The sequence below is a fragment of the Crocodylus porosus genome, unplaced genomic scaffold (genome assembly GCF_001723895.1).
Source record: "Crocodylus porosus isolate Cpor-Errol unplaced genomic scaffold, CroPor_comp1, whole genome shotgun sequence".
Lineage (NCBI taxonomy): Eukaryota > Metazoa > Chordata > Crocodylia > Crocodylidae > Crocodylus > Crocodylus porosus.
Window position 1 is genome coordinate 93,314,527 of NW_017728906.1, and position 24,403 is coordinate 93,338,929.

General features: G+C 41.9%; 2 protein-coding genes across 4 annotated transcripts in view; one reads left to right on the top strand and one right to left on the bottom strand.

Annotated features, from left to right (window-relative positions):
• Positions 1 to 56: 56 nt before the first annotated feature.
• PCID2 (PCI domain containing 2) lies at positions 57 to 18,341 on the top strand. Of its 2 annotated transcripts, none has more exons than XM_019529632.1 (14): positions 57 to 86; positions 2,785 to 2,874; positions 4,762 to 4,835; positions 6,173 to 6,238; positions 6,757 to 6,798; positions 7,762 to 7,816; positions 9,888 to 9,991; positions 10,981 to 11,056; positions 11,173 to 11,314; positions 14,027 to 14,127; positions 16,089 to 16,162; positions 16,307 to 16,432; positions 16,598 to 16,721; positions 17,442 to 18,341. In XM_019529632.1, the coding sequence occupies exons 1-14, from the start codon at positions 72 to 74 to the stop codon at positions 17,529 to 17,531; spliced, it is 1,179 nt and encodes a 392-aa protein (XP_019385177.1). In that variant the 5' UTR covers positions 57 to 71; the 3' UTR covers positions 17,532 to 18,341. The 2 variants fall into 2 exon arrangements, with proteins under 2 accessions (XP_019385177.1, XP_019385176.1); XM_019529631.1 differs by lacking the exon at positions 57 to 86 and adding an exon at positions 423 to 527.
• Positions 18,342 to 19,020: 679 nt separating this feature from the next.
• Positions 19,021 to 24,403, bottom strand: part of PROZ (protein Z, vitamin K dependent plasma glycoprotein) — a 14,654-nt gene continuing 9,271 nt past the window's right edge. The window contains exons 5-8 of one of the 2 annotated variants that reach the window (XM_019529633.1): positions 23,969 to 24,100; positions 21,708 to 21,799; positions 20,177 to 20,300; positions 19,021 to 19,692 (exon numbers count right to left, since the gene is read on the bottom strand). In XM_019529633.1, coding sequence (XP_019385178.1) covers positions 19,184 to 19,692; positions 20,177 to 20,300; positions 21,708 to 21,799; positions 23,969 to 24,100 — 857 coding nt within the window. In that variant the 3' untranslated portion in view covers positions 19,021 to 19,183. The remainder of the gene's footprint in view (positions 19,693 to 20,176; positions 20,301 to 21,707; positions 21,800 to 23,968; positions 24,101 to 24,403) is intronic. The other variant, XM_019529634.1, reaches the window with a different exon arrangement.

Sequence of the window (24,403 nt, forward strand, 5' to 3'; positions counted from 1 at the left end):
GCTGAGCCCTGCCCCCCACAACAGTTGGCTCGCGCTGCGGGGCAACGGACGTGTCCCCAGATGTGGTGCAAATGTGCCTGCGCCTTGTGCTTCCACGCGCGGGGGGGGAGGCTGGGCTTGGGGACTTGCTCCACAGCCGGAGACGCCACTGTTCCCAGGCCCCGCCTCCCTCCCCCGCCGCGTGGAGCAGCAAGCTCCACCTCCCGCGGACGTAAAGGGGGGGAGAGGGAGGGGGAGGAGCGCCGGCGTTACCCTTCCAACGGAAGAGAAGCAGGGGGAGGGGGTGGAGCTAACTTCGTCACCAGGTGGGCGTGGCCCCGCCCCCTTCTGACCAAACCCACACGTGACGGAGTGAGGCGAGCCAGGGTTAGGAAGGGGATTGGGGTGGAGGTCACGTGAGGCGAGGGAGGGTGGGGCTTTCGTTGTGGCCCGGGCGTCCGGGGCGCGCGGCGGAGGCGGCGTGTTAAGGGGCGGCCTCTCTTGACCAGCGCATGGCACACATCACCATCAACCAGTACCTGCAGCAGGTAGGTGGGCGGCTGGCGGGCGCTCGTTCTCCCTGTCCCCGTGTGTCTGCTCAGCACACACGGATGCACGCAGGCACATACCAGTGTACACGCACGCATGCATACACCCACTACATGCATACACACACATAAACACTACCCCATGTACATGCATGCACTACACACATACACACTACATACACTCACTACACACATGCACGCACTACATGCATACACACACATAAACACTACCCCATGTACATGCATGCACTACACACATACACACTACATACACTCACTACACACATGCACGCACTACATGCATACACACACCCAATACACACATGCATCCTCAGTATGCACATGCATATACCCACTACACACACACACATGCACACGCATACCCAGTATACATGCACGTATATGCCCACTACATTCCTTGGAGTCTTAGACCGTATGCTCCCTATGCCTGACGAAGACTGACTGTGCCTGAAAGCTTACAAAAAACTTTTTTCTAGCTACTGAGCTGGTCTAATAAAAGATAGCACATCTACTCAAAGAACCTTGCTTGTTTATGTCCTTAGACCAATGTGACTACAACCAAGAACTCAGATACCCGCTACACACACATGCATGCACACATACACATGCAGTATACACACATGCACATACATGCACCCACACACACGGACATATGGAGCCCCTCTGAAGTCTTCCTGGAGGGTGGTGGATGCATTAATGCAGGGGTGTCAAATTTACCTGGTCTCATGGGTCACAGATGTACACGGGAGTAGTCCACGGGCCACATGAACAGCACAGGGCTGGATCGGACCCCCCCCCTGACTCCGTCTAACATGCTTCTGTATTCTGAAGCTTCTATACTTAATTTGTATTGTTAAACAATAACATTCAGATACATTTAAGAGACATGATTCCCTGCACTTAAAATATCCTCCATTTCAGGAAAATAAATAAAATAATGAAAATGAATAGTGTATCTTTATTCTTGGAAGTGTAGGTGAAATTGTTAAAGACATGTTAGAAACTTTGTACATTTATCATCCAAAGACAATGATGATGATATAACATTGTTTTATAAGATCTCTGGTTTACTTTGCTCTTTGCAAGCAAGGAGAAAAAAGGTGGTGACAGTGTTGGCCACCTACATCACTTGCAGAATTTCCATAGGTATGTTATGGACTTAAGTTATTTGGAAGTAATGTATGAAAAACTAATTTTTGAAAAGTCATTGACAAGAATATACATGTATCTGCAGGAAAGTGGCTTTATTTGATATGTGGCAAAAGGTGGCTAAGACTAGAGTTTATTCATAGCTTCATAGTTGTTAGGGTCAGGAGGGACTTCAGTAGATCATAAAGTCTGACCCCCTGCCCTGGGCAGGAAAGAGTGCTGGGGTCATATGACCCTAGCCAGGTGCTTGTCCAGTCTCCTCTTAAAGACCCCCAAGGTAGGGGAGAGCACCACCTCCCTTGGAAGCCCATTCCAGATTCTGGCAACCCTTACTGTGAAGAAGTTTTTCCTAAATGTCCAATCCAAATCTGCTTTCTGTCAGTTTGTGGCTGTTGTTCCTGGTTATTCCAAGGGGTGCCCTGGTAAACGCAACATCTTCTATTTCTTGCTTCCCACCCCCTTCCCTCCTTGATGAATTTGTAAACGGCCACATGATCACCTGTCAGCCTTCTCTTGTAGCGGCTGAAGAGATTCAGGTCCCTTGGTCTCTCATCAGGCCTTACCTGAAGGCCCCTAACCATAAGAGTGGCCCTCCTCTGGACCCTCTCAAGGTTATCCACATCCCTCTTGAAGTGCAGCACCCAGGACTGGACAGTACTCCAGCTACAGTCTGACCAATGCCGCATAGAGGGGGAAATATCACCCCCCTGGACCTGTTCATGATGCACCTGCTAATGCATGATAAGAGTGTAGTTAGCTTTACTGTTTACTTTATCGCATTGGCCACTCATTTTCATCTTGAAGTCAGCAATGACTCTGAGATCCCTTTCTGCTGCTGTGCTGCTGAGAACACCCTCCCCTCCCCTATAGCTGTGTTGGTGATTCCTTCTCCCTACATGCAGCACTTTGCATATGTCTTTGTTGAACTGCATCCTATTCTTTTCTGCCCACTTTTCCAACGTGTTCAGGTCTGCCTGGATTTGATCCCTTCCCACTAGTGTGTTTACCATACCCCATAATTTTGTGTCATTCCTTGCTGTTGTTTTCTTTTTTTTCCATTTTTTTTACTTTTACCTGTCTTGTTTAGGTACAAGAGGCCATTGATACCAGAGATGGACTTTTTTGTGCAGAACTAGTGTCATTTAAGCATCCTCATGTTGCAAACCCTAGACTTCAGGTAAGGAAATTTGTTACCTTGCCAAATCGCAGCCGCAAATCCTCCAGTATTCTTTAGGTGGGGGAGTACATTTTCACTGACTTTGGAGAGGCTCTTAATGGAGATGAGATTTTTCCCATTTGGATATGATTTCTTGATGCAAATAGGAAATCCATGTTAAATGAAGTAATGTCCACAGAGAAGCGTAGCAAGGATAATAAATAAGCACGAAAAAATTAAAAAAGCACAAACTTAAAAAAAAACCCTCATACTTGAGAATGGAGAATGTACCTAGGATGTGATCTGGGGGGGGAATGTATACTGTTATGTAAAGCCCTACAGAATTTAAAAGTGAGAAACCAAGACTGTTCAGAAGAAAATTACAACAATTTCATTTATAAAAAAATGAACTAACTGATAGACTTCAGTAGTGTGATCTCCTCGCTACAGTTCCTTAGGAATATGTAAAATATCCTTATTAATAGTCTGTAAAACCTTTCCTTTTGTGGATCACTATGTAAATTTTAAAACAGTTAGAAAGATATGTGGCCAGAAGAACATTGCCTTGCATCCCATTAGCAATAAGATGCATTCATCATTTCCTTCTTCTCCTCATAATAACCTAAAAAATGTACAATGGTTTCTAGAAGAATACAGTGAAATGTAGCTTGTAAGATCTATACATGTCCCCAGCCTACACTTTTCTCCCTTCCTTTTTTTCCCACCTGCCTTGTCTCATTTTACCTTGCCTTCTTCCCTGAAAAAAAAATATTTTTAATGAGCCAAAGCAGTGGCTCTTTCTGGTTTTGTGTTTTTCTATCCCTTCTCACATTTTTCAACTCTTCACCTTTCTTCATGATGTGCTTTTTCCCTTTCTTCCCCAATTTTACCATAGGGGTGGGTAGTTATTTGGGTCAGAGCAACTGAGATAGTATTGGTGATCTGCTGAGGACTGTTCTAACACCCCTTCATACTCTACTACCCCTACAGCCTGTAGCAGCTCACCAAAACTCTCTCGGTGGCTCTGCCCTGGAGCTGGCCCCACACTGTCACTGCCCAACGAGAGTAGTCTGGGACATGTGTGCAGGGCAGGGTGTGCTTGGCCAGGCAGGTGGGTGGTGGGCAGGATCCAGGAGTGGGATGGGCAGCTGGGGCTGGGATTGGAAGGCCGTAACACTGCAGGGCTGGAGCTGTGCTGCGCTCCCTACACGCCTCTGCCTGTCATGAGGATGGATCATGGCTCTGCCCTGAGCCCTGTCTCCATACTGTCACTGCCCTGTCATCCTAATCCAAGCCCTGGCCTTGGCATCAGCTGCATCTTCTGCTCCTGGATGCCACTCCCCTGCCTGTGGTCCCATCCCATCCACCTGCCAAGCATGCCCTGCCCGCATGGGCCTGGGCTGGTCTACATGAGACCCCACCTGTATGCTCCGTCTGGTACCTCCAGTGGTTGGTGCGGGGCGGATGGGCTGTGGTGCCTAGGTGCTGGTGCTGGAGGCAGTGGAGACTGACCCACCGGCAGCTGGAAGGAGTTGTGGAGGCTGCTGGGAAGTGAGTCCAGCCACTGTGCCCCACTCCAGCCTTGCTGTGCACTCTGGGGACAGTGAGACCGGCCATGCCACAGCCCAGACTGCACCCTACACCTGGGCTGAGCAGGGGGACGCACTGCAGGTCAGATCCAGCCCACAAGCCATAATTTGCCCACCCCTGCTTTACCATCTATTCTTCCTGAGTTTCCACTTCTCCTTTCTAAGGATCTTCTGAGGTTCTGATGCCAAATGAAAGTTTGTATGTAGAAAAATACCATTATGTAAAATAATTCTTGGTAAAATATGCCTATGGCTTTCTATTCTTGATTTACTTACCTTACACTTAAATGCTTTGTTGATTTATTTATTCTATATCTAGCTTCCATCTCCAGAAGAGAAATGTCAGCAAGTTCTGGAACCACCCTATGATGAAATGTTTGCTGCCCACTTAAGGTAAAGGTGGATTGAGAATAAGAAAGTTTGAATTTGGAAGCTTTTAAAGGAAGGCATTGAATATTTCTCTGAATTGATCAGAGTTATTTGAAGTGACACTGTCAGCCTCTTTGGTCTGAAAATGTTTTTCATACTCTTGTTACAGTAACTCCTAAAACTGCAACAGATAAAATATCCCAGACAGTATTTACTGATTTTCTGTTTTCAATTGCATTTTCTAGTCTTAACAGCACATGTATATAGTCACTGTCATATCTTTTTATTTATACTGATCATCGCTCTCCTTTTCCAGGCCCCAGAAGAGGGTACTTGCTTTTAATAGTAACAGCAGTGATGAAAGTGAACAGGCAATAAACAGAAGGGAAAAGAAATATTTAATAGAAATAGGAAGATTAGTCAGGCCACTGTCTTGAGCCCAAAATAATTTTGCTGAGTGCTTTGTTTATATTTTGGGGGTTTTTGCATTTACTAGCAGTCCAGTTAACTGTATCATTTTACTTTTTGTTGTCATTCATTTCAGTAACTTGGTACATTTTCCTTTTTAGGTTGTTTTGAATGGCAGTTGTAGAAAATTAATTTAAAACTGGGGTGGGAGGTTGGTGGCATTTGAAGCCCAGGGGCCAGGAATAGCTTTTCCAGCCCCCTTGGGTTTTGCCACTGCCACTATTCAGTTGGGAGCTGAGGGTGGAGACTGCAAAGGGAAGCTAGCAGGGGCTGGGAATGGGTCTTGAGGATAGCCTTCCTGTTCTCTTCCCAGTTCTTACCCACACTGTTCACCTGGGTGGCCAGGGCAGCATTTAAAACCCAGCAGCTGGGAACTAAGGTGGGGACTTCGGGGTACAGTTCCAGGTACACCTTTACCCTGTTGTTGCACTCGGCGAACCAGAAGAATGACCCCCCAATCCTGTTCTGCCAGTCAGCTTGTGGGACAGGGGACAGGGTCCCCACACATCTGGCTCTCAAGGAACCAGTGTTCTCCTTCCCTCCCTCTTCCTGGGAGGGAGGGAGTGAGGGACAGCAGAAAACTGTGGGATGCTGGGTGTCCTCAACACCTGATAGACGTGCACTTGGTAGACGTTCAACTGTGTGTGAGAGGGGAGGGTTCTCCCTGGTTGCAAGAGGTAAACTTTCCTGCAGAAGAGCCATTTCCTTCTGCAGAAAAGCCCTTGAATGGCTGTATGCTGCTTGTGTGCCTGGAGAAAGGCTTTTCTCTCGACACAAATGTCATGGCTGTATGCAGCCTATATTATTACAGAGCTTTTCATTTCACCAAGAAGCAAAAGGAACAACCTTTAAAATTTGTCTTTCCTAATGCTTTCCATTTTTCCTTTTGACAGATGTACTTACGCAGTGGGAAACCATGACTTCATTGAAGCATACAAATGCCAAACTGTTATTGTCCAATATCCTTTTCTATCAGTCCTCTGTTTTGTATCTAGGATAATTCCATATTTATTTGAGAAATGGAAAATCATCCTGATAATTTAGAAGATGTAAATACAGTTTTAGTTCAGAATATTTCAATTATATAAACAGTGAAACCTAAACAAGTATTTTCCCTTCTCTCTACCTCATGCTTTCCAAGCCAGAAGATTAGTAAAATATACAGGAGTCTCCTAAAAGCATTTATACAGACCCTAAATCCCCACTGTATCAAGGTGACAATGTTACTGCAGAGAACTGCTATGTTGAGCCTCCCCAGCTTCATACCTGTGCTTCTGCAGAGTCAGGAAAGGAGGGAACAAGCATCAGACCTGCCCCTCTCTCCTCTCTTGTATGTCTCTGAATCCTGATCCCACACCACCTATTCTGTTTTTAACTGATGTCCATTTCCCAAAACTAGAACATAGAATATGGCGTCTTTATTTGTGCTGTTTAGCTTTGCAAACCATACTGTATTAAGTTCTCCTAAATAGAACACATCATTCCTGCGAGCATTTCAGGCACATAAAGAAGAAAACTGGTAAGTACTTCACAACAAGCATTAGTGGCCAGATGGATTGTTATTAGTTCATCATAAAATTTTGTCATAATTCAATTAAGATATCTCTATAAAAACACTTTAATTTATAATTATGCTTCATTTTTATGCACAGCAGTTATTTGTATGTGGTATGTGACTAGATGTTCAGGTAAAGGCATTATAGGATCTGATGTATGAGTCGCACAATCGCTTATCGATCAAGCATCAGATCCTATCATGCCTTATAGCTGGTGTGGGTAGAGTGGGATCACCACTGTGGGTTCTCCGTGCATGGGCGAGTAGCAAGCTCCTGCAGCAGTGAGTCCTGTAGCACCAAAATCTGAGCCATGGCAGTGCTGCACAGCAGCCAAGATGGAGAGTCTTGCAGCTGTGGACTCTCCATCCCGACAGTGCCCCATAGCTGAGGAGACCCTGCTATACATGCAAGTTAGATATGGATAGAAACCAGCTATAAAGTTATTGACATTTTCCAGCTTTAACTTTATTGCTGTTGGGATTTTTTTTATGGCATCATAGTTACTTTGCACAAGTAGCTGATCTAAATTAATTGCACAGTTAACCAGTTAATTGTATAATACATGACATGTAATGTGTAAATGTAATATAAGCCAGAAATTATCTTTTTGTAAAAACCCAATATTCTAAATTAAATTATATGTAGTGTATTTATTTTCTTTTCCTTAAACAAGCTACTGAATGCAAAATTAGATTCATTGGAGACTTAAATTGTGGAGCAGATTTTTTTAAATATATTTTTCGTTCACTATAGAGATTTGTGACATGTCAGCCTTCTCAAGAAACTTTCCTTTTTGTAGAGACTTCCATAGGGAAAGAAAAGTGAGATGTTTATGGAGATGTATAAACACCAGTTAGTTTTAAAAATATGTAGATGTTATGGTTTTGTTGCAAGAGAGGTTCAGTTAACTGTCTTTGTTTCTCTAGGGCTTTGCCCATTATGTATGCTGTAGCACTTGACCTTCGAATTTTTGCTAATAACGTAAGTAGATGTAAAACATACAGTTACCATTTCATGAACTTCATCCATTCAAAAGAATTTTAAGTGGCTTAAATATTAAACTTCATCATTCAGCCTAATTTTACTTAATTTTTTTGGAATTGTGTGTTAATAAAACGATGCATGTTTATAATCTCACCATCTGTGAAATTCAGTAGATATTATTACAAATGTAGATTGCTCACTCTTTCCCCATCCTGTGGTTGGCCCTGAAGTAGAGAGGTGCTGAGAACTTGAAGGACATGGAAGTCAAGTCTGGATTTATGGTTCTAAAGACTTCTGTTTGGCTGATTTTTCTGCTTCACTAGTTATTCTATTCTTGGCCCCTTGATTAAGGTAGAATTTTCTTTTACATTAGTTGGAATTTCATAGGGTCCCATGTCACAAACCCATCCTTGGGGTAGCCCCAGAGCCCTGAGTTTCTCCCTGCTGTTCTGCGTCCTGTCCCAAAGAACAAACCAAGGTTTCTCTCTGTGTATGGCACAACAGATTGAGGAGGGAACAGGCAACACAGTGGCAGGTAGGGAAGGAAGCAGCAATCAGAGCAGCAGATCAGACGGAGCAGGAATCAGAGTGGCACTATAGGAGTGTGCAGGGTTGTTTGTGGTGTGCCTGTCAAAAATGGTGGCCCCCACTGGACTTGGAAATGCTTTGAACCAAATAGGTATTTTTTTGTACTTCTTATTGTGACCTCATTCACTTTGGGACTCTAAACTTGATATGCCAAGTTGTGTGCTTATACTCAGAGATTACCTGTAGAAACCTGATTTGGGCTAACTTGGACGGAGGATTTTGATTTACTGTATTAACGTTTTATCATTATGAGAGCCAAAGAGTATGGAATGGTTACAGCTTCAGTAACAAGGATATCCCTCCATCAGCATTGGGTTTACCTTTTGGGAGTCCCCAGACAAATGTTAATTTGTAAGCTTCTTTTTTTTATTTTATTAGACAACTTAAAAACTAAAATGGATGCATCACTGTAATGGTTTTTCAACTGCCCTAACACAGCCCTAAATCTCCTTTTTTTTTTTTAATATTTTTTTTTATTTGTTGTTATGTTAGTCACAAAGCACATAGATCATGGGGTCAAACTCCTTTCTCCTAGCCAGTGTAGTCTAGACCGTAGGATTCCTTGCAGGTCAGGTTTGGATGTGGCAGTGGTAGTGTGAAGGTTAACAAGAGTTGTTGCTTACTCTCTGCTGTGGTCGTGTATCACCAGTATCTCCAGACCCCAAACTTAACGGTAGGCTCTGCCCCCAAATTCCCATTCTGTCTGGGAGTCCTGTGGGCCAGCTGACAGCTGTCAACCATGTTTTGCACCCTTAATATAGACAAATCCCAGTCCATATGGGGACCAGTTGTTTCCTTTCATTTATCCTTGTTCCTAGGTAGAGGCCTGCATTAATCAATATACACCTTTTAGACCTCTTTAGTCTCATTTATGCAGTATTGCCAGCTTTCGTGATCTTTATTTTCAGCAATGGCATATATAGTGATGTTTCTTAAAGCTTCAGCTTCTAGAACCATATGATTATATGAAGGATCACAGTAGTGCTATAAAAGTTTCTTAATCTCAAAAAAGGTATCATATTAAAATGTCACAGTTTTAAGCCTAGCTAATTAAAACATAAACTGTAAGTTAAAGCTGTTAAAGCCATCCTTTTTTTTTTGAAGTAAGATATTCAGAATTTTAAGGAGATACTTTAATTCTGTGTTACAGAAGTAATGTCCTAGGATGCTGGTTTTTGCTGATTTAAAAAAATATCTATCTACCTACCTATCTATTTACATTAGAGGCGTTTCATTTTAATCATGGAAAAATGTGGATTTTTGGGGTACTTTTTTAACCTGAAAATTGGGGATATTTTTTAACAGAGAAAAACCAGGATCCCTGGTTATGTCACTTGCAGGATTTTGGGGTGGCCAAAGTGACAAATTTACCACTTATTTTACTTACCAAGATAAGTGTTTAAAACACTAACCTTTTGTTTTGAACAAAATGAACCTGGAAGTAGGAGTACACTGTATGTTTCTCATCTTGTCATGCTAGGCAGATCAACAGTTGGTGAAGAAAGGAAAAAGCAAAGTTGGCGACATGCTGGAAAAAGCAGCAGAATTGCTGATGAGCTGTTTTCGAGTCTGTGCTAGTGACACGTGAGTGAAAGATCCTTCCTATACTGCACACTGAATCATTAAAAAAGTAAATAAATTTCCAATTTGCAAAGCATAAATGTTAATTTCTTTCCATTAAGTCAATATCTGAGTCAGCACAGTCACCTCTGTGGCTTGGGTCTATTTTGTTCAGTTCCCTTGTGATTTACTTATAGGGGTGGCTTCTCTCTTTCTGGCATTTTTAACATGGGTTGGAGAGAGAGAGAGAGCTTCATTTTTTTTTTTTCCTTAGCTCCCAAAGCAGGCCACTAAGCTCCCAAAGCAGACCACTTTCCTGTTCTGTTCTAGAGTTTGTATACCCTATTACTTAGGGACTGTGAAAGAAGGAGTCTTGCCTCAGTCTTCAGTTTTCCACTCTTACAATTTTAACACTTTCAACCTGGGGAAAAATTTCTTTGCTGTTTTTTCCTTGCTTCTGATATTTCAGGCAACTAGAATTCTCAGGTACATGCTGCCTATAGGTGTGCAGAATACTCTTTGCAGGGGGTTACCCTATTGTCATCAACTTAGACAATATTACCATCCACAGGCACTTAAAATTACTGCCTCCCTCTCTCTTATCAGTCCTAAAACCAATGGATCCTCTTAAATATATCTCTTTACTTGCCCACTTCCAGCAAATACCCATAATCAGTTCTTCAAAAACGCGGTCAAATGCATGACCCTAATTCCAATTTATGTATATTTTAAGTACAAATAAATAATCTAACAAAGAAACTGTGAACGGACTTAAGGTTGTAATAATGTTGATAGATAATGCAGTTGAGCAAACCTTAAAGATGGCAAAGATCCTAAGTTTGAAAGGGCACCCTGTTTTGATGGTGTTGTATGGTTTAATATATGAGACTTCCATCTTGACTATGTTACTGGTTTAAAAACACTTCTTCACAAATATACACAAAGGGTCCCCAGAAGCAAAATCATATTTTCACGAAATGTTCCTTTGTATTGCTTTTTATCTCTTGTAACAGTCGAGCTGGCATTGAAGACTCCAAAAAGTGGGGCATGTTGTTCCTGGTGAATCAGCTGTTTAAAATATATTTTAAGGTATGAACCAAATCTAATTACCTGGTTTTCTTTACATTTCATATTCTAAATCAAGTCTACATTTATCCAGTGGTGCCCCATTAGTATGTCTTTCAAACATGTAACTCTCTTCACAGATCAACAAACTTCATCTATGTAAACCATTAATTAGAGCAATCGACAGCTCAAATCTGAAAGATGAATATACAATGGCACAGAGAGTTACATACAGATATTACGTTGGACGCAAGGCCATGTTTGACAGTGATTTTAAGCAAGGTACTGTATGTCAGCAGGGCAGATTTATACTCTGACTGCTGGGACTGAAATCCAGCTGACGTGTTTTGTGTGCGAGTCAAAACCTGTTGTGGAAGGGACAGTTGTTCCATTAGCATAACTTACATTTGGTGAGTACAAAAAAAATCCAAAAGGATTTACTGCAGGCTGAGCCTGATTTGGGTAGGGATTGCATTACACTTCTAACTGCAATGTATACTCAGTTTTAAAATATCTGTCTCTGTGGTGTCTTTTTTTAGTTATCTTGGTATATTTTATACACACATGCACTACAATAAGTATTTTTCAGTACTAGTATTCAGCCAGATAAGGACATTTAGTCCTCAGTTTCTGCATAGAACTGATCAACTGAAAAAAAGGAATCTCTGAAATGTTAGAAGTGGAAACTTTTTTTAAAAACAAGTTAAGTTTAATCATTTTATGAAGCTTTTTAATTTCAGGAAAAAATAGACTTATCCATGGATATAAAACTTCAGTGGTGGCAGTGTAGACATTGGAAACAGTCCCAGTGTCAGCACTGTAGTCCCCCGAGAACTAGAAAAGAAATCTAATTTTATCTAGAGAAATACAGGAAGCAACAAGTAGCAAAAACTATGGTGACAAAAGTAGGTTTTAGCCTCCTAACTCTTAACTTTGGATATTCTGAGTGTATGAGTGGTCACAGTGACTTCATATTTTTGCTGAACTGGGACTAATTTGTTAACTGCTTTTCCAGTGTTAATGGTTATATGTGAGGCAGTTTTTATTTAAAAGTGACTTTAACAGAAGTGTCTTAGAAACTGGGCATATCATAATGTTACTATTTTTAAGTCTTGGGTTACTGTAACTTACATAGTATTTAGACAATACTAGTTTTCTTCAAGTAAAATAACATTTCTCATATTCCTGTTCACCACATTATGAGCTGTAAATGAATCCTTATAATCCTTCTTGGGTGATATTTATATAAAAATGCTTCTATACTTCATTGATTCCCCACCTTTACCCCTTTGCTCATACAGCATGGTACAAGAAGCCAAAAAGAAAGTTTGAACATAGATATTTCAGTGTCTGGTCTTAGAGCAGACAAACTGTATTTTTTGTCCTCCCTAGCAGAAAAACCCATTAAAGCATTTATTTGCAGTGTCACTCTTACCACTTGAACACGTCTTCAGATATTTATAGGCACATTGTATGTTATATGACTCCCTTTAGTTTGAAAAACCCTAACATTTATTTTGGAAAACATTTATGGCATGTAAAAAATATATTATCTTAAAGTTATCCTCTTCTGTAGCACAGTGATTCTACTGAATTGATAGGGAAATCTCTTTTATAATGTGGTTTGATTGTCCAGCTACCCCATCCAAAACATACCAGCACAGCCTTAGTGACCTTTTAGATAGAGATCTAGTTTTTATTGTGATTTCTTGTCTAATGAATGAATTGATCCTTACTGCATTTGTGTTTTGTTACTGTACAGTTTTGACTGATTTAGTTCCTGTGTGAATGCTTTTAAGTTATTAAAATATGAGAGAAATCTCTTGACAGGCTCAAATCACAGGCCGTGTCCACATAAGCAGGGATGTGCATTTGCAGCAGCACTTTGGGTTACCATATGTCTGGGTTTTCCCGAACATACCTTCTTTTTTGGACCCCTGTCCTCATGTCTGGGTGAATTCTTAAAATACAAGCAAATGTCCAGGTTTTTACTTTGCCTCTGCTTTTCCTGGGCATGAGCAGCTTGGATGCTTGGGGCTGGGAGCACCGGGCAAGGTGATCGGCTGTCAGGCATCATGGGCTCTGTGTGTGGGCCCCAGCAAGTTGGTCTGCGGGGGGAAGGTGGTTGTGGGTGGACAGTGAAGGGTACCCACAGGTCTGGGGGGACAGGGGCTTAGGAGTGAGGGACAGAGGCAGGGCAAAGGCATATTGCTGCCACAATCATATACCCCTTCCGCTCTCCTCCCAGCCCCTCCACTCCTTCCCTGCTCCTCCCTCTTGCATGCATCCTCTTTTTTGATCCTGGAAATACAGTAACTCTAGGCCACCAGCATAAATAGCAGCACAAAATTGTGCCACTAATTCGTGCCACAGTGCATACCTCTGCCTGTGCGCTTTGCAGCAGGACATATTGTTCTGCTGCTCTGTTTGCTGCTGGGGGGCGTGGAGGGGACTGGCTGGCTGGGGCATGGGGTGCCTTAGTGTGGGGGCCGGGGGGCTGCCTGGTCCCCCATCTCCACATACTGTGTGGTCCCTGCAGTGAGGTACCCTCAGTTGCTCCCTGGCTGGCTGGGGCACGAGACTGGGGAGCAGGCAGCCCTGGGTTGGCTGCTCCCTCATCTCCACGTGCTTTAGTGTGGGGGCTCTGCTGCTCAGGGAATGGCTGGCTGTGGCCCTAGGCTGCCTGCTCCCCTGTCTCCACATTTGCCCTGATGCACGTTTGTCCAGGGTTGTGTTTTTTGATACTGGAAAGTCCCAGTAGCAAATTTAGTTCTGGCGCTGCAAATTAGCAGCACCAGGCATGGTTTAATGCGCAACATGTGTGGTTTGTGATGCGACAAAAGCAGTTTGTGGCACCACAAACTGCGTGTGCCTGCATGTCTGGATCCAGTGATAGGGTCAGAATGAACCTAATATTAAAGTCCCTGTTTAACCAGTTTTTGTCATTGGTCTTCGTTACCAGAAGCTTTACTGATCCTCTTTCTGTGTTTGTAGCTGAGGAATATCTGTCGTTTGCCTTTGAACACTGTCACCGCTCAAGTCAGAAAAACAAAAGGATGATTTTGATTTACCTACTGCCCGTAAAAATGCTGCTGGTGAGTGCCTTTTATTCCTGGCTTCCAAATAGTTTGCTGTGAGACAGAACATGCTGCACAGCATAGCATTGAGTTTCTTGCCTAGTTTGTATTGGAAGCAGTCTGGGGCCTTATTCAGGTGCAGGCGTTAGCCTATGTAGGGTGTATTGCAGACCTGAGGTTTGGAAACATGCTCGGTCAGGCTCCTATATGACATTGCAGAATTAGCATTTAGGTGCAAAAAAGAGGGGGTCATAAAATTTAAATTTTAAATTATCCACTTAATAAAAAGCATATTTTTTCACCCAATTTGTAGGGAGTAAATTGTATTCCTAGCTCCACAGCAACAAAGATATCTGTATCGAAGTATCTGGTGGTCTTACAATGTATTAAGAGCAGGGTAGGATTATAAGGGGGGGAAAATACCCCCAAAAAGGATGCTATGGTATGGTACGGCACTGCAGTACCATACCATACCATAGCAGTTCGCTCTGACAATATAGGGAGAGGAAATGCAGATCCTTCTCTTTGTTAATTGTGCATTGCAAAGTGGGAATCATACTTGAGTCGGTCTGCAGCCTGAAAGGGTAGAATTCCTTCCTTTATGCTTCTCCCTTATGTCAAATATACAACTACAAGAGATGGGTACTGGAGGAGTTGTCAGGCAAAGCACCTCAGTCATGGTTTCTCAATGTGTACTAACCTATAGGCTCTCTTGATCAGTCGTAACATAAAATATGAGATCTTGTGGCATGTGAAATGGGAACTGGGATGGAAATGCAAAACCCCTCATGGCCTTTAGTAGAAATCCACTGTTTTTTTTGTAACCACGTATTTTAGTCTTGAGTTGCTGTCTTTGCTAATCTAAAGGATTTTGGTCTATGGGAAGCCTTGAAGAAGACTGACAACTGTCAAAGCATTGGCAAATTTGTTATAAGCTTCCAAACTTTAAAACATATTAAAATAGCATAAGTAACTTTTTGTTTCTACCTGGTTGTTGGTAAATGTGCAACAGAGCTCTTTTTCTCAGCCAGTTATCTAACCAATAAAGGGGGCTACCAGTGGCATACCATTGAGCACCCTGGGACTTAAATTTAAACTCTGACTGAGTTGATGTGCAATATAATCTTTGTTGTGCAATCTTATATTTTTACTTATGTGACAGAGAGAAATTCCTTTTTGATATTGTATATGGTCCAAAATCTTATGTGACCTAACACAATGAAAACATTCTCTTCAAATACACATTTTTTAAGAACAGAAACTAAAATTTCCCACTGTTAATTTTTAAGGAAAAAATACCTGTTATAGACACAGATTGCTCCTTAACTGTGCTGTAACACAGTGGGCATGATTTGTGGCATTCATCTTCTAACACAGCTTTTTGTTTGCAGACTGGTGGTGCAACTTAAGTATAGAATTTGTAACAGCTTAGGTCATATGAAAGGTGATCTAGGGTTGGGGTAGGCAACCGACAACAGATACCAGAGTGTGGCACACAAAGGCATTTTGTTTGGCACGCATGCCTCAGGGTGGATGGAGGAGAAGGGGCTGAGGCTATGTTGCCACAATAAGGATCAGTCCCCTTGCGGTTCCTCCACTGTCCACCATTGGCATGCCAACATCTTGAAGGAGTGGGAGCCTACCGGGGGTGGAGAGTAGGGAAACCTGAAGTTGCAGGTGTTTTTGATGCTCTGTTCAAAAACATTGCCACCCCCTGATCTTGTGTGTAATGGAGTCTTAAAACAGTTTATACAATTTAGAAACAAAGTTTTAAAAAAGTAGAGGTGTGTAACATGTTATCCTTGGAGATGCAGTGTAATGGAGCCTTGAAAATAGCTCCATTTACTTCCTTTTGTTTTTTGAGGGCAAAGTAAATAAACATTTGTATTTCTTCTTTTTGATAATGTTTTTATGTGTTATTAATTGGAAATATTTGACTTTTTTATTTTGGATAAATATAAGTGTTGTTTACCTTTCAGGGCCATATGCCAGCAATTCAGCTTTTGAAAAAGTATGACCTTATGCAGTTTGCTGAAGTAACTAAGGCTGTGAGGTATGGCATCTTACTGAATTGTGGGTGTTTTAGCTTAAAGGAGTATCACATATATATTTATTGTGTGGGAAAAAATGCAGATTGAGTTATAACACTGAAGCAAAATATCTGCCTTTTCATATTTTTATATTTCTATGCTTTTAGTGAAGGAAATCTTCTCTTACTGAATGATGCTCTGACAAAACATGAGACATTCTTCATTCGCTGTGGTATCTTCCTTATCCTTGAGAAGCTGAAAATCATCACCTACAGGAATCTCTTTAAGAAAGTGTAAGCAAAGTAAAAATTGCATTTTTACAAAGGTTATTTTCATGTGGTTTCTCTAGAGAACTGGATTACATGTCCAGGCAAAGTAAGTTATCATGGAAGGACTTTTTTGCCCAGAAACCAGCAGATTTAGTTGATTTTTTGCTCCTTCTCTTTGTATTCTTTCAGATATTTGCTTCTCAAGACTCATCAACTATCCCTAGATGCCTTTCTGGTTGCCCTGAAATACATGAAAGTGGAAGATGTTGATATTGATGAAGTGCAGTGTATTTTAGCCAATCTTATATTCATGGTATGTGTTCACCATTCATTGTTTGCCTTTGCAAACTGCAGTCAATATAAATGACTATGCAGATTAGGGAAATTTTATTAAGACTAACATAATAGCATAATTTACTTTAAACATTTTTTTCTTGGGCCACCTGTGTCTTATATTTGCATTTACTTGTCTGTTGTACTTGCATCTTTGTATATTTTTACTGTAACAAAGGTGCTTATGTTCCAATTCTTGCCCTGCATGGAAAACAGTTAAGATTGCAACTGAATTTCCGTTATAAATCCAGTCTTGCCCTTTTCTCTAAAATCCACAAATTCATGAGTATAAGTCCTAAAGGTCAATAGCCAAGCTCTGTTCATATGTTAGGGAAAAGAATAAATGGGTACACAGAGGCCATGAATAAAATTAAGTTGAAAATGTGGAAGAGATTCCTACCTACCAGAGGAGCGAAATTCTGGAAGAGTCTTTCAGTAAGTGCAGTGTTTTAAGGGGGAGTTCAGTAAGCGTATGAATGAAGTTACATGATGTGCTGCCTGTGACATCAGGGGAGTAAACAGGTGCATAAACAGTCCCATTGAAATCAGTGAGATGATAAAAGTTAATGGCACTGCTCAAATGCTCACAATTAAATGCCGCAGGTTAGAATTTGACTGGATCAAAACCGAAGGCAGACGCTGAATGTGAATGTGTCACCAGCTTTCAATACTAACATTTCTTTCTTTTTCCCTTTGTCAGGGTCACATTAAAGGATATATTTCTCATCAGCATCAGAAGCTTGTTGTTAGTAAGCAGAACCCATTCCCACCGCTTTCTACAGTGTGTTGAGTCGCTCGCATCTTAGGTACAGGGATATTCATAGAAGACTTGCATTGTCCAGTAGAACTGTTTGCTCAGATTGCACAGCATAAACTGTTAATCAACTGGTCATGTCCAGAACTAGAATACCACAACTGTCACATGGTTTCTTTGCCAGATTGACCGGGGTCTGCCAACTTGATAAAACCTGGGGAATGCAATGCTCATGTTTTTAAAGCGTTAGAGTTTCTTTGGTCTCTTGGAAACTTGAAGCATCTTTTGCAGGAAAAGAAAACAAAGCATTCCCAATTCACTGCAAAAATATTAAGAAACACTTTACAAGAATTTTTGTAAAAGCCAAACCTTTCTCAACTGTCACTTAGACTGATGCTATTGTAAGCTCCCATAACTGTTTCTTTGCCTACCTGTCATAACAAGTGTCTATCTTATGATGCTTTGTTAATCCATTCTTTGAGGAGGCAAACAAAGCTTTTTCACTTTTTTCAAGGCTTAACTCCCATTACATTTACATTTTTTGTTAATAATTTTGTTTTGGATACAACATGCTCTTTAAGTTGTCTCTAGAAATTAGAGATGATCCTGCTAAATACTGAACATCAGGAACTTCATGTTATCTCAGTGGGATTTAAAGAGAGCTGAGCAAATACGAGATGTTTGCCTCCTGCCGCTCAGAATTCAGCCTCTGGTAACTGTTCTTCAGTACTTGTTTGAGTTTCCTGCTCAAATAACGAATAAACATTTTGGTAGTTCACTCACATTCCATTGTTGTTCATGCAGGTTATTTTTATAAAAATAATAAAATGTGATATTTTTCTCTTTTGAGATTTTATTCTTGTTTTTGAAAGGACTTTTAGAGTGGTGTCATAAGTTTCAATAAAATGACCATATTTACCCAAATCCAAGGTGACTTAAATTTAAAGATGATTCCCCCAATTATTTTTAGATTCTATGCATGGCAAGTTATACCTTTGATACATTTTCCATGTATAGAATCTAATTATTGGAGGGTTGTCTTAAATTTCTTTCCTTCTACTGCTGTGGTGGGGAAAGTAGCAGCAGGGAGGCAGGTAGCCTCACCCTTGTGCCTGCCCCCCGGTGCGAGTCCCCCCCATACCACTTGCACCTCCCTGCTGCCATTTAGCCTATGTGGCAGCTCTTGCTTTGGCCTGGGACATGGAACACAGTGGCTTTAGCCCCAGCTAAGCAGTGACAGGGTCAGAGCCACGGCAACAGCAGCTCCCCCGCTGCACAGTCTCTCCTGTGTTCTCTCCAGGCTGCACAGCCTGTTCCCTACACTATCCATTCCCTCAGCACAAGCCATCTTGTCCCACAGCCAAGCAGCAGCACCAGCGACTGCCCCAGTCTTGGCCAGTGCCAGACAGAGACTCTAGTCTGGGCCCAGTTTGGAGCTGGAGATGGAGCAGCCTTGTGGCCCAGGCTAGTACTCAAGTTCAAGATGAGGCTTTCTCCAACAGGGGGAGGAAAGACAGACTGGGAAATACAGAGTTTTGGTTTTTATGGGTGAATATAGCTAAATATTTACAGGATAAACATGACATCTTTAGTATCTGGGTGCTGTCCTTGATGAAACTGGTACAATTGTTGAATCCAAAGCATATTTTTCAATCACAGTTAGGGATTTCATGTCATAGGGATTCTTTTTATACCATGGTTTGTTTAAACCACATCATATATCTTGCAATCTTGGTGAAAAGAAATATTTCTGGGTTAGTTGCTTTTGTTGGCCGAGTTCCTGTAATGCCTGTCAGAAACCAAGTGCCTTTATAATCAGTGGCAGCAAAATTTCCTCCAGCCAGCGGCTCATCCATAGGTGCTTGGTGATGCCCACAAAATTCCCTGTTTGTAAGGCTTGTATTGAGTAGTTGTTCACATTCCTCTATAGGGAGGTGTGAAACCTGCAATTCTTTTAACACTCCAGTAAGTTCTGTTCCTTCAATTTTCCAGCCACTGACCGTCCCAGCCAACTGAGGAATCAAAACATGTTCTGCAAAGTCTCTGTCAGGGGTGCATATAGGAAGCTGGTAGCTGTTGCACTCAATGTGCTCTTGGAGTTGTATCAATGCAATGTTATTTTCACCAGTCTCTTTATCATATCGGATATGTATGTGTTTCTCATTCACGTTCATTACCTGCCGAACTCCATCTTTCCCTGTAAAGTAATGACATGTTCGCTGATATTAAAAATAGCCTTACTGTGTGCTGCCAAAGCTGAACACAGATTACTGCCAACAATCACGAGAGCTATTCTGACAATGCATGAATTGTCAATGTTGTGAAATGAGGGAGAGGTACACAAACTCATTGTGGATGCCAGTTTTACAACAGTTGGGTGTTTTTGGTTATGGTTATTTAAGTTAAGCATTATACTTTCAAGGCGTTGTTCAACTATTGGCAAACCTGTTTGTATGAATGAATACGAATTTCAGGTTGAGGCAGTAAAATACACAACCAAAAATGGATGCCAGTTTCTCCCTGAAAACCAAAGACTTTCAATCCAAGCAGTTTGCTTTTGAGGCTGGATGGAATGTTCCTAAATGCCAATGTTGGCATATCAGCTGTGTTGGTTTTTTTAAAGAGCTTTCAAACACAAGTATTTAGGCAGATATAAAGAAAAAACATGCTTAGTAACCTACCAGCCCCAACCTTGATCACAAAATTTCTGTGCAAAAGGGCACATGTAGCTGTAGTCAACACAAAGTTGCTGGCTAATAGCACACCTCCACAGAAACTCTTTCCTTCTGAATTTAGCAACAGGACCTTTAAAACAAAACAATAAGTAATGGTGTCAAATAACTGTCTTTAATATGACAGGATAGGAGTGAAATACTGATTTATTGCAAGCAGTAAAATTTGTGTGTTAATTATTTTTAGAATGAAAAATCCATACCTGTCTAATTCTACTATTCAAATCAAGAAGTCTCCCACTGACAGCTGCATTTCTAAAGAAAGGAGTAGGTTTGCACTGAGAAGGGAAGAATTTGGTTCTAAATATTTGGAACCAAACCCTGTTTCACCTGTAAGTTACCCTACTTTGGTGTGAAAGGGCAATTTTATTCTGAGTCCTTGACAAAATAATGGAAAGGCAGGTAGTCCCCTCCTTACTGCTTTTTGTGGCTTAGTTTGAATTGATTAAGCTGTGTTACAAAAGTTGATCTGTTCATTTTTCTTCAGGATTTATAGCAATGTATGCTATTGTAGCTGGAATTACCACAGCAGCTGACACCAGATTTAGCCTCTATAAATCCTTGATAAAGGGTTAAAAAGTACTTGTCCAAGTTATAGGGCCTAAAAAGAGTCCTGTGTTATTTTTTGTTGCAAAATCCCTAGGTCGGACATGGGTAATTTGTGTGCCTACTGCTTGCCTTGGATGGGGGAGCTGTCTCTCAGGCTCCCTCCCTGGAATCAATCTCTGATTCCCTGTCACCTATGATCACCATGTATGTACATAAAGCACCACTGAACTTTGATAGTGCAAACATTTAAATAGGTTGTTGCTGCCAAGGGGGGTGTGCAATGGGCCCAGAGATTGCTAGAGTCACCAAAGCAGCTGCTTCCTACTTTCTCGATTAAAGGAAACAGCAGATGTTTTAACTTTGGGGGAAGAGGGAAGTGAGTGAGTTTTAGGGACAGCCAGGGCCCCCAAATGCTTTAATATTGCAGCAGGAGAGGAATAGGGTGTGGAAAATTCTGGATGTGCCCTTCAGCATCCATTCTCAGCTCTGAAAGAGATGGGATGCTGGGCATGACAGACTGATGGTAGTTCTTATGTGGAGCAGAGTAAAATAGGATTGTCCTTGGGTACCTTAGAGGGAAAATAGGATGTAGACCTTAAAATACCATGTATCATAACAGTGACAGATCAAAAGGGAATACCCTTACATGAATATATTGAAAAAAACAGAAACTTTTCTCATACTGACATGTAAGACACTAATGAGCATTCTGCAAGAACAACTTGAAAATGTGCACATATTAAGAGTGGAGCTACAGAAGGTCAGAAAAGGCAAGAAATAAGATACTGACATGGATAACTTTGACATCTAACTAAACTGCTGTCTTCTGTTTTTATTTACTCATTAAAGAGCTTGCATGGTTGAACCATTCAAAAAGAGCACATTTTAATCATAATAGATTTTTTTAAAGTAAAACTATTTCTATAAATACCTGCCAAGGGAATCCTCTGGCAAGACTGTTTTCCATTTCAGCCATCTTTGTTGTTTTTACAGTGTATTTAAATCTGCCACATGCACATTTATCTGGCCATGGTTAAAAAGAAAAAAAATACATTTATGTCATGCAATATTTTGCACTCAGCAAATCAGGATCCCAGCTCTACTCCAAAAACCTCAAGGACCAAAGAAACTCAAATCTTTTTCTTAAAAAAGATGCTCCCGCTCCTCTTGCACATATGGGAGCCAAAATGAAACCTGCAGGAATAATAAGGTATGCTTGCCTGAGAGGACTCCAGCTTTCTCAACTAGTGGGTAAATTATCCACATCTTCCTGAAAGCAAGCAAGTTCTATGCAGGTCCCATCCCCTCTTCTACATTTAAAAGTACTGCTGCCAGCACACCCCAAAATTGCCTTCACTTTTCATTTTTTCAGCTCACAACTGCTCAGAATATAACCTGATGACGGTGCGAATTCCTATTGTATCTTTTGTTATGTCTGATAATATCAGTTCTAGGCTACCTTGTGGGCAACATCAAATTTGTGATAAAATACGAGATATCACTGCAGCTGGGCATCAGCAGATCTAGGATTCTGAGAAGGGCAGGGTGTAGATGGTATGGTGCATGATCATGTCTAATACAGCACACGGTTGTCTCCTATCTTTGTTCTGGACTGCCCCATGCCAAGCCTGACTGGGACATTGCGTATCTTCAGTGTCAAGATGGTTGGCACCAATACAGCAATGCATGCAACGTACATTTGAAAGTTTGAATGATTAGAGGAATCAAAGGGGATACAAGGGGATTCCTCCCCACACAATGTACCTCCCCTGAATTCAGCCCTGCAGCTGGGTTGTAACCAACATGACAGGACAGTGTGGACCCACAGAAGTTCATTTGTGCATAGTGTGGGATCTCTGCTGTGACTGAGCGGAGCCTTGACAAGCTGAAGGGAAAGTCTGGGTGAGTGAGTTGCACATGGTCTTTCCTGCAGCTATTCCAACCTCGTGGACTCTATTAATTCCAAATCCAGGTGTTGCTGATGGGGACTGGAACGCCTGCTGGGGGAGTGGGTGAGACTGGCTGTAATTCACACTTGGCTTGAAAGACTTCTGTCTTTTAAATTTTAAAAAGTGAATTCTTTTCAGGCAAGGCCATTCTACTGGAAGGAGCATCTTCCCTACTCTGGAGGGAATGTGGGGGGTCTCTCAGCCTGTCATGTTTGGGGGGAAGGTGGGTGATTCTTCTCATGGCACTTGGGAGTAGAGGGGTGGATAGTTACAGGCCATGAAGCTCATGGGGTTAGAGGAGCACAAGTTCCCCAATGAGGAACAACAGTGATGCTCTCCCAGCTCCTCAGTGCATATGTATGTGTTACCTTGGCAGTGAGATCAGCTACCAGAGCAGCAATCTTGATAGTAAAAAATGTGCTTGTGGTTGAGTCTCCTCCTACTCAGTTCTTGCTTTTCAGATGTAACCTGACTGACTTCAGTGGTGGTCTTCTGAGGCAAGGCTGTCAAACATATGCCCCGTGAGCCAAATCCAGCCTGTGGAGCTGCTCCATCCAGCCTGCTAAAGCTACTGGTGGGACAGGGAATTTGGGGACATAGCTAGGAAGGGGTTGGGCCCACCATGGAATCTGGGCCCTGTTGAACATGGCTCTTGGCAACAGGTAAGCATGCAAGGGCTGTGTCTGTTTGCCCTATGGTTGCTTGGGGCATGACTGCTTGTCCTGCAGCTACCACCACCACTGCTGCTTGTGCTTCCTTTGCTGCAGTATGCAGCTGCTTGGCCCACAACTGCCTGCCCCACTGCTTGCACTCATACTGTTGGCCCCACTGCCTTCACCACTGATCCCACTGCACCTGCTGCTTGTTCTGCAGAGCTAAGCTCTGAAGAGCTGCACAATCTGTATCCAGCCTGGGGAATAAAGGTGAGTTTGCCATCCCTGCTCTAAATGTATAATGAGAACAAGTGGAGACTGTGATCCAGCAAATCCATTTTAGAATGACATGAGTGCTTTGTTTTGTGGCTCTGCTTAAAACTTTCCAATTAACTTTCTTTTTCCATTTTGGCTGCTGGAGAGTTGTCCTTGCAGGTGCCATCTGAATGCCTCCTTTTCTGTCCATCCTCAAGGTCTCTTAGTACAATTGTAAATTCAGCCTTAGAGTCTGCTGTCTTCTACTGATGCCACTACCCCCCTGTTTGCCTACCCTGCAATAGTGCTGCCTGCACGCTAGTTTTCATACTTGCCTGTTGGGATGCATGATTTTTTATCTTTTCCTAGTTCATAGCCATTTGCACATGAGCAGCGGTAAGAGCGAGGGCCTGGATAGCAGAACTGTTGACATCCATAACTTGTCTTGTGGTGGCACTCATTTTCAGCTAAACACAATGAAAAAGGTAAATACATTTAGCTGTCAACTCTGGGAGCTTTCCTTGTGTAACATGAGCTCTGTTTCACTACACCAGAACACTGGTCACCACTCATCATCTTTTGGACTCACCACTTTAGTTTTTACTCCCTCTCCCTCTTTTCCATTTGTAGGCATGGAATTGAAATGATGTAAAAATCGCGGTTCGTTTCTCGGGAGGCGAAAAAAAACCTTCAGCCACAGACACACTCTATTAGCAACACAAAAGGTATATATTTGCAAATAGGGTCAGAGAGTGAGACAAAAGATCAAA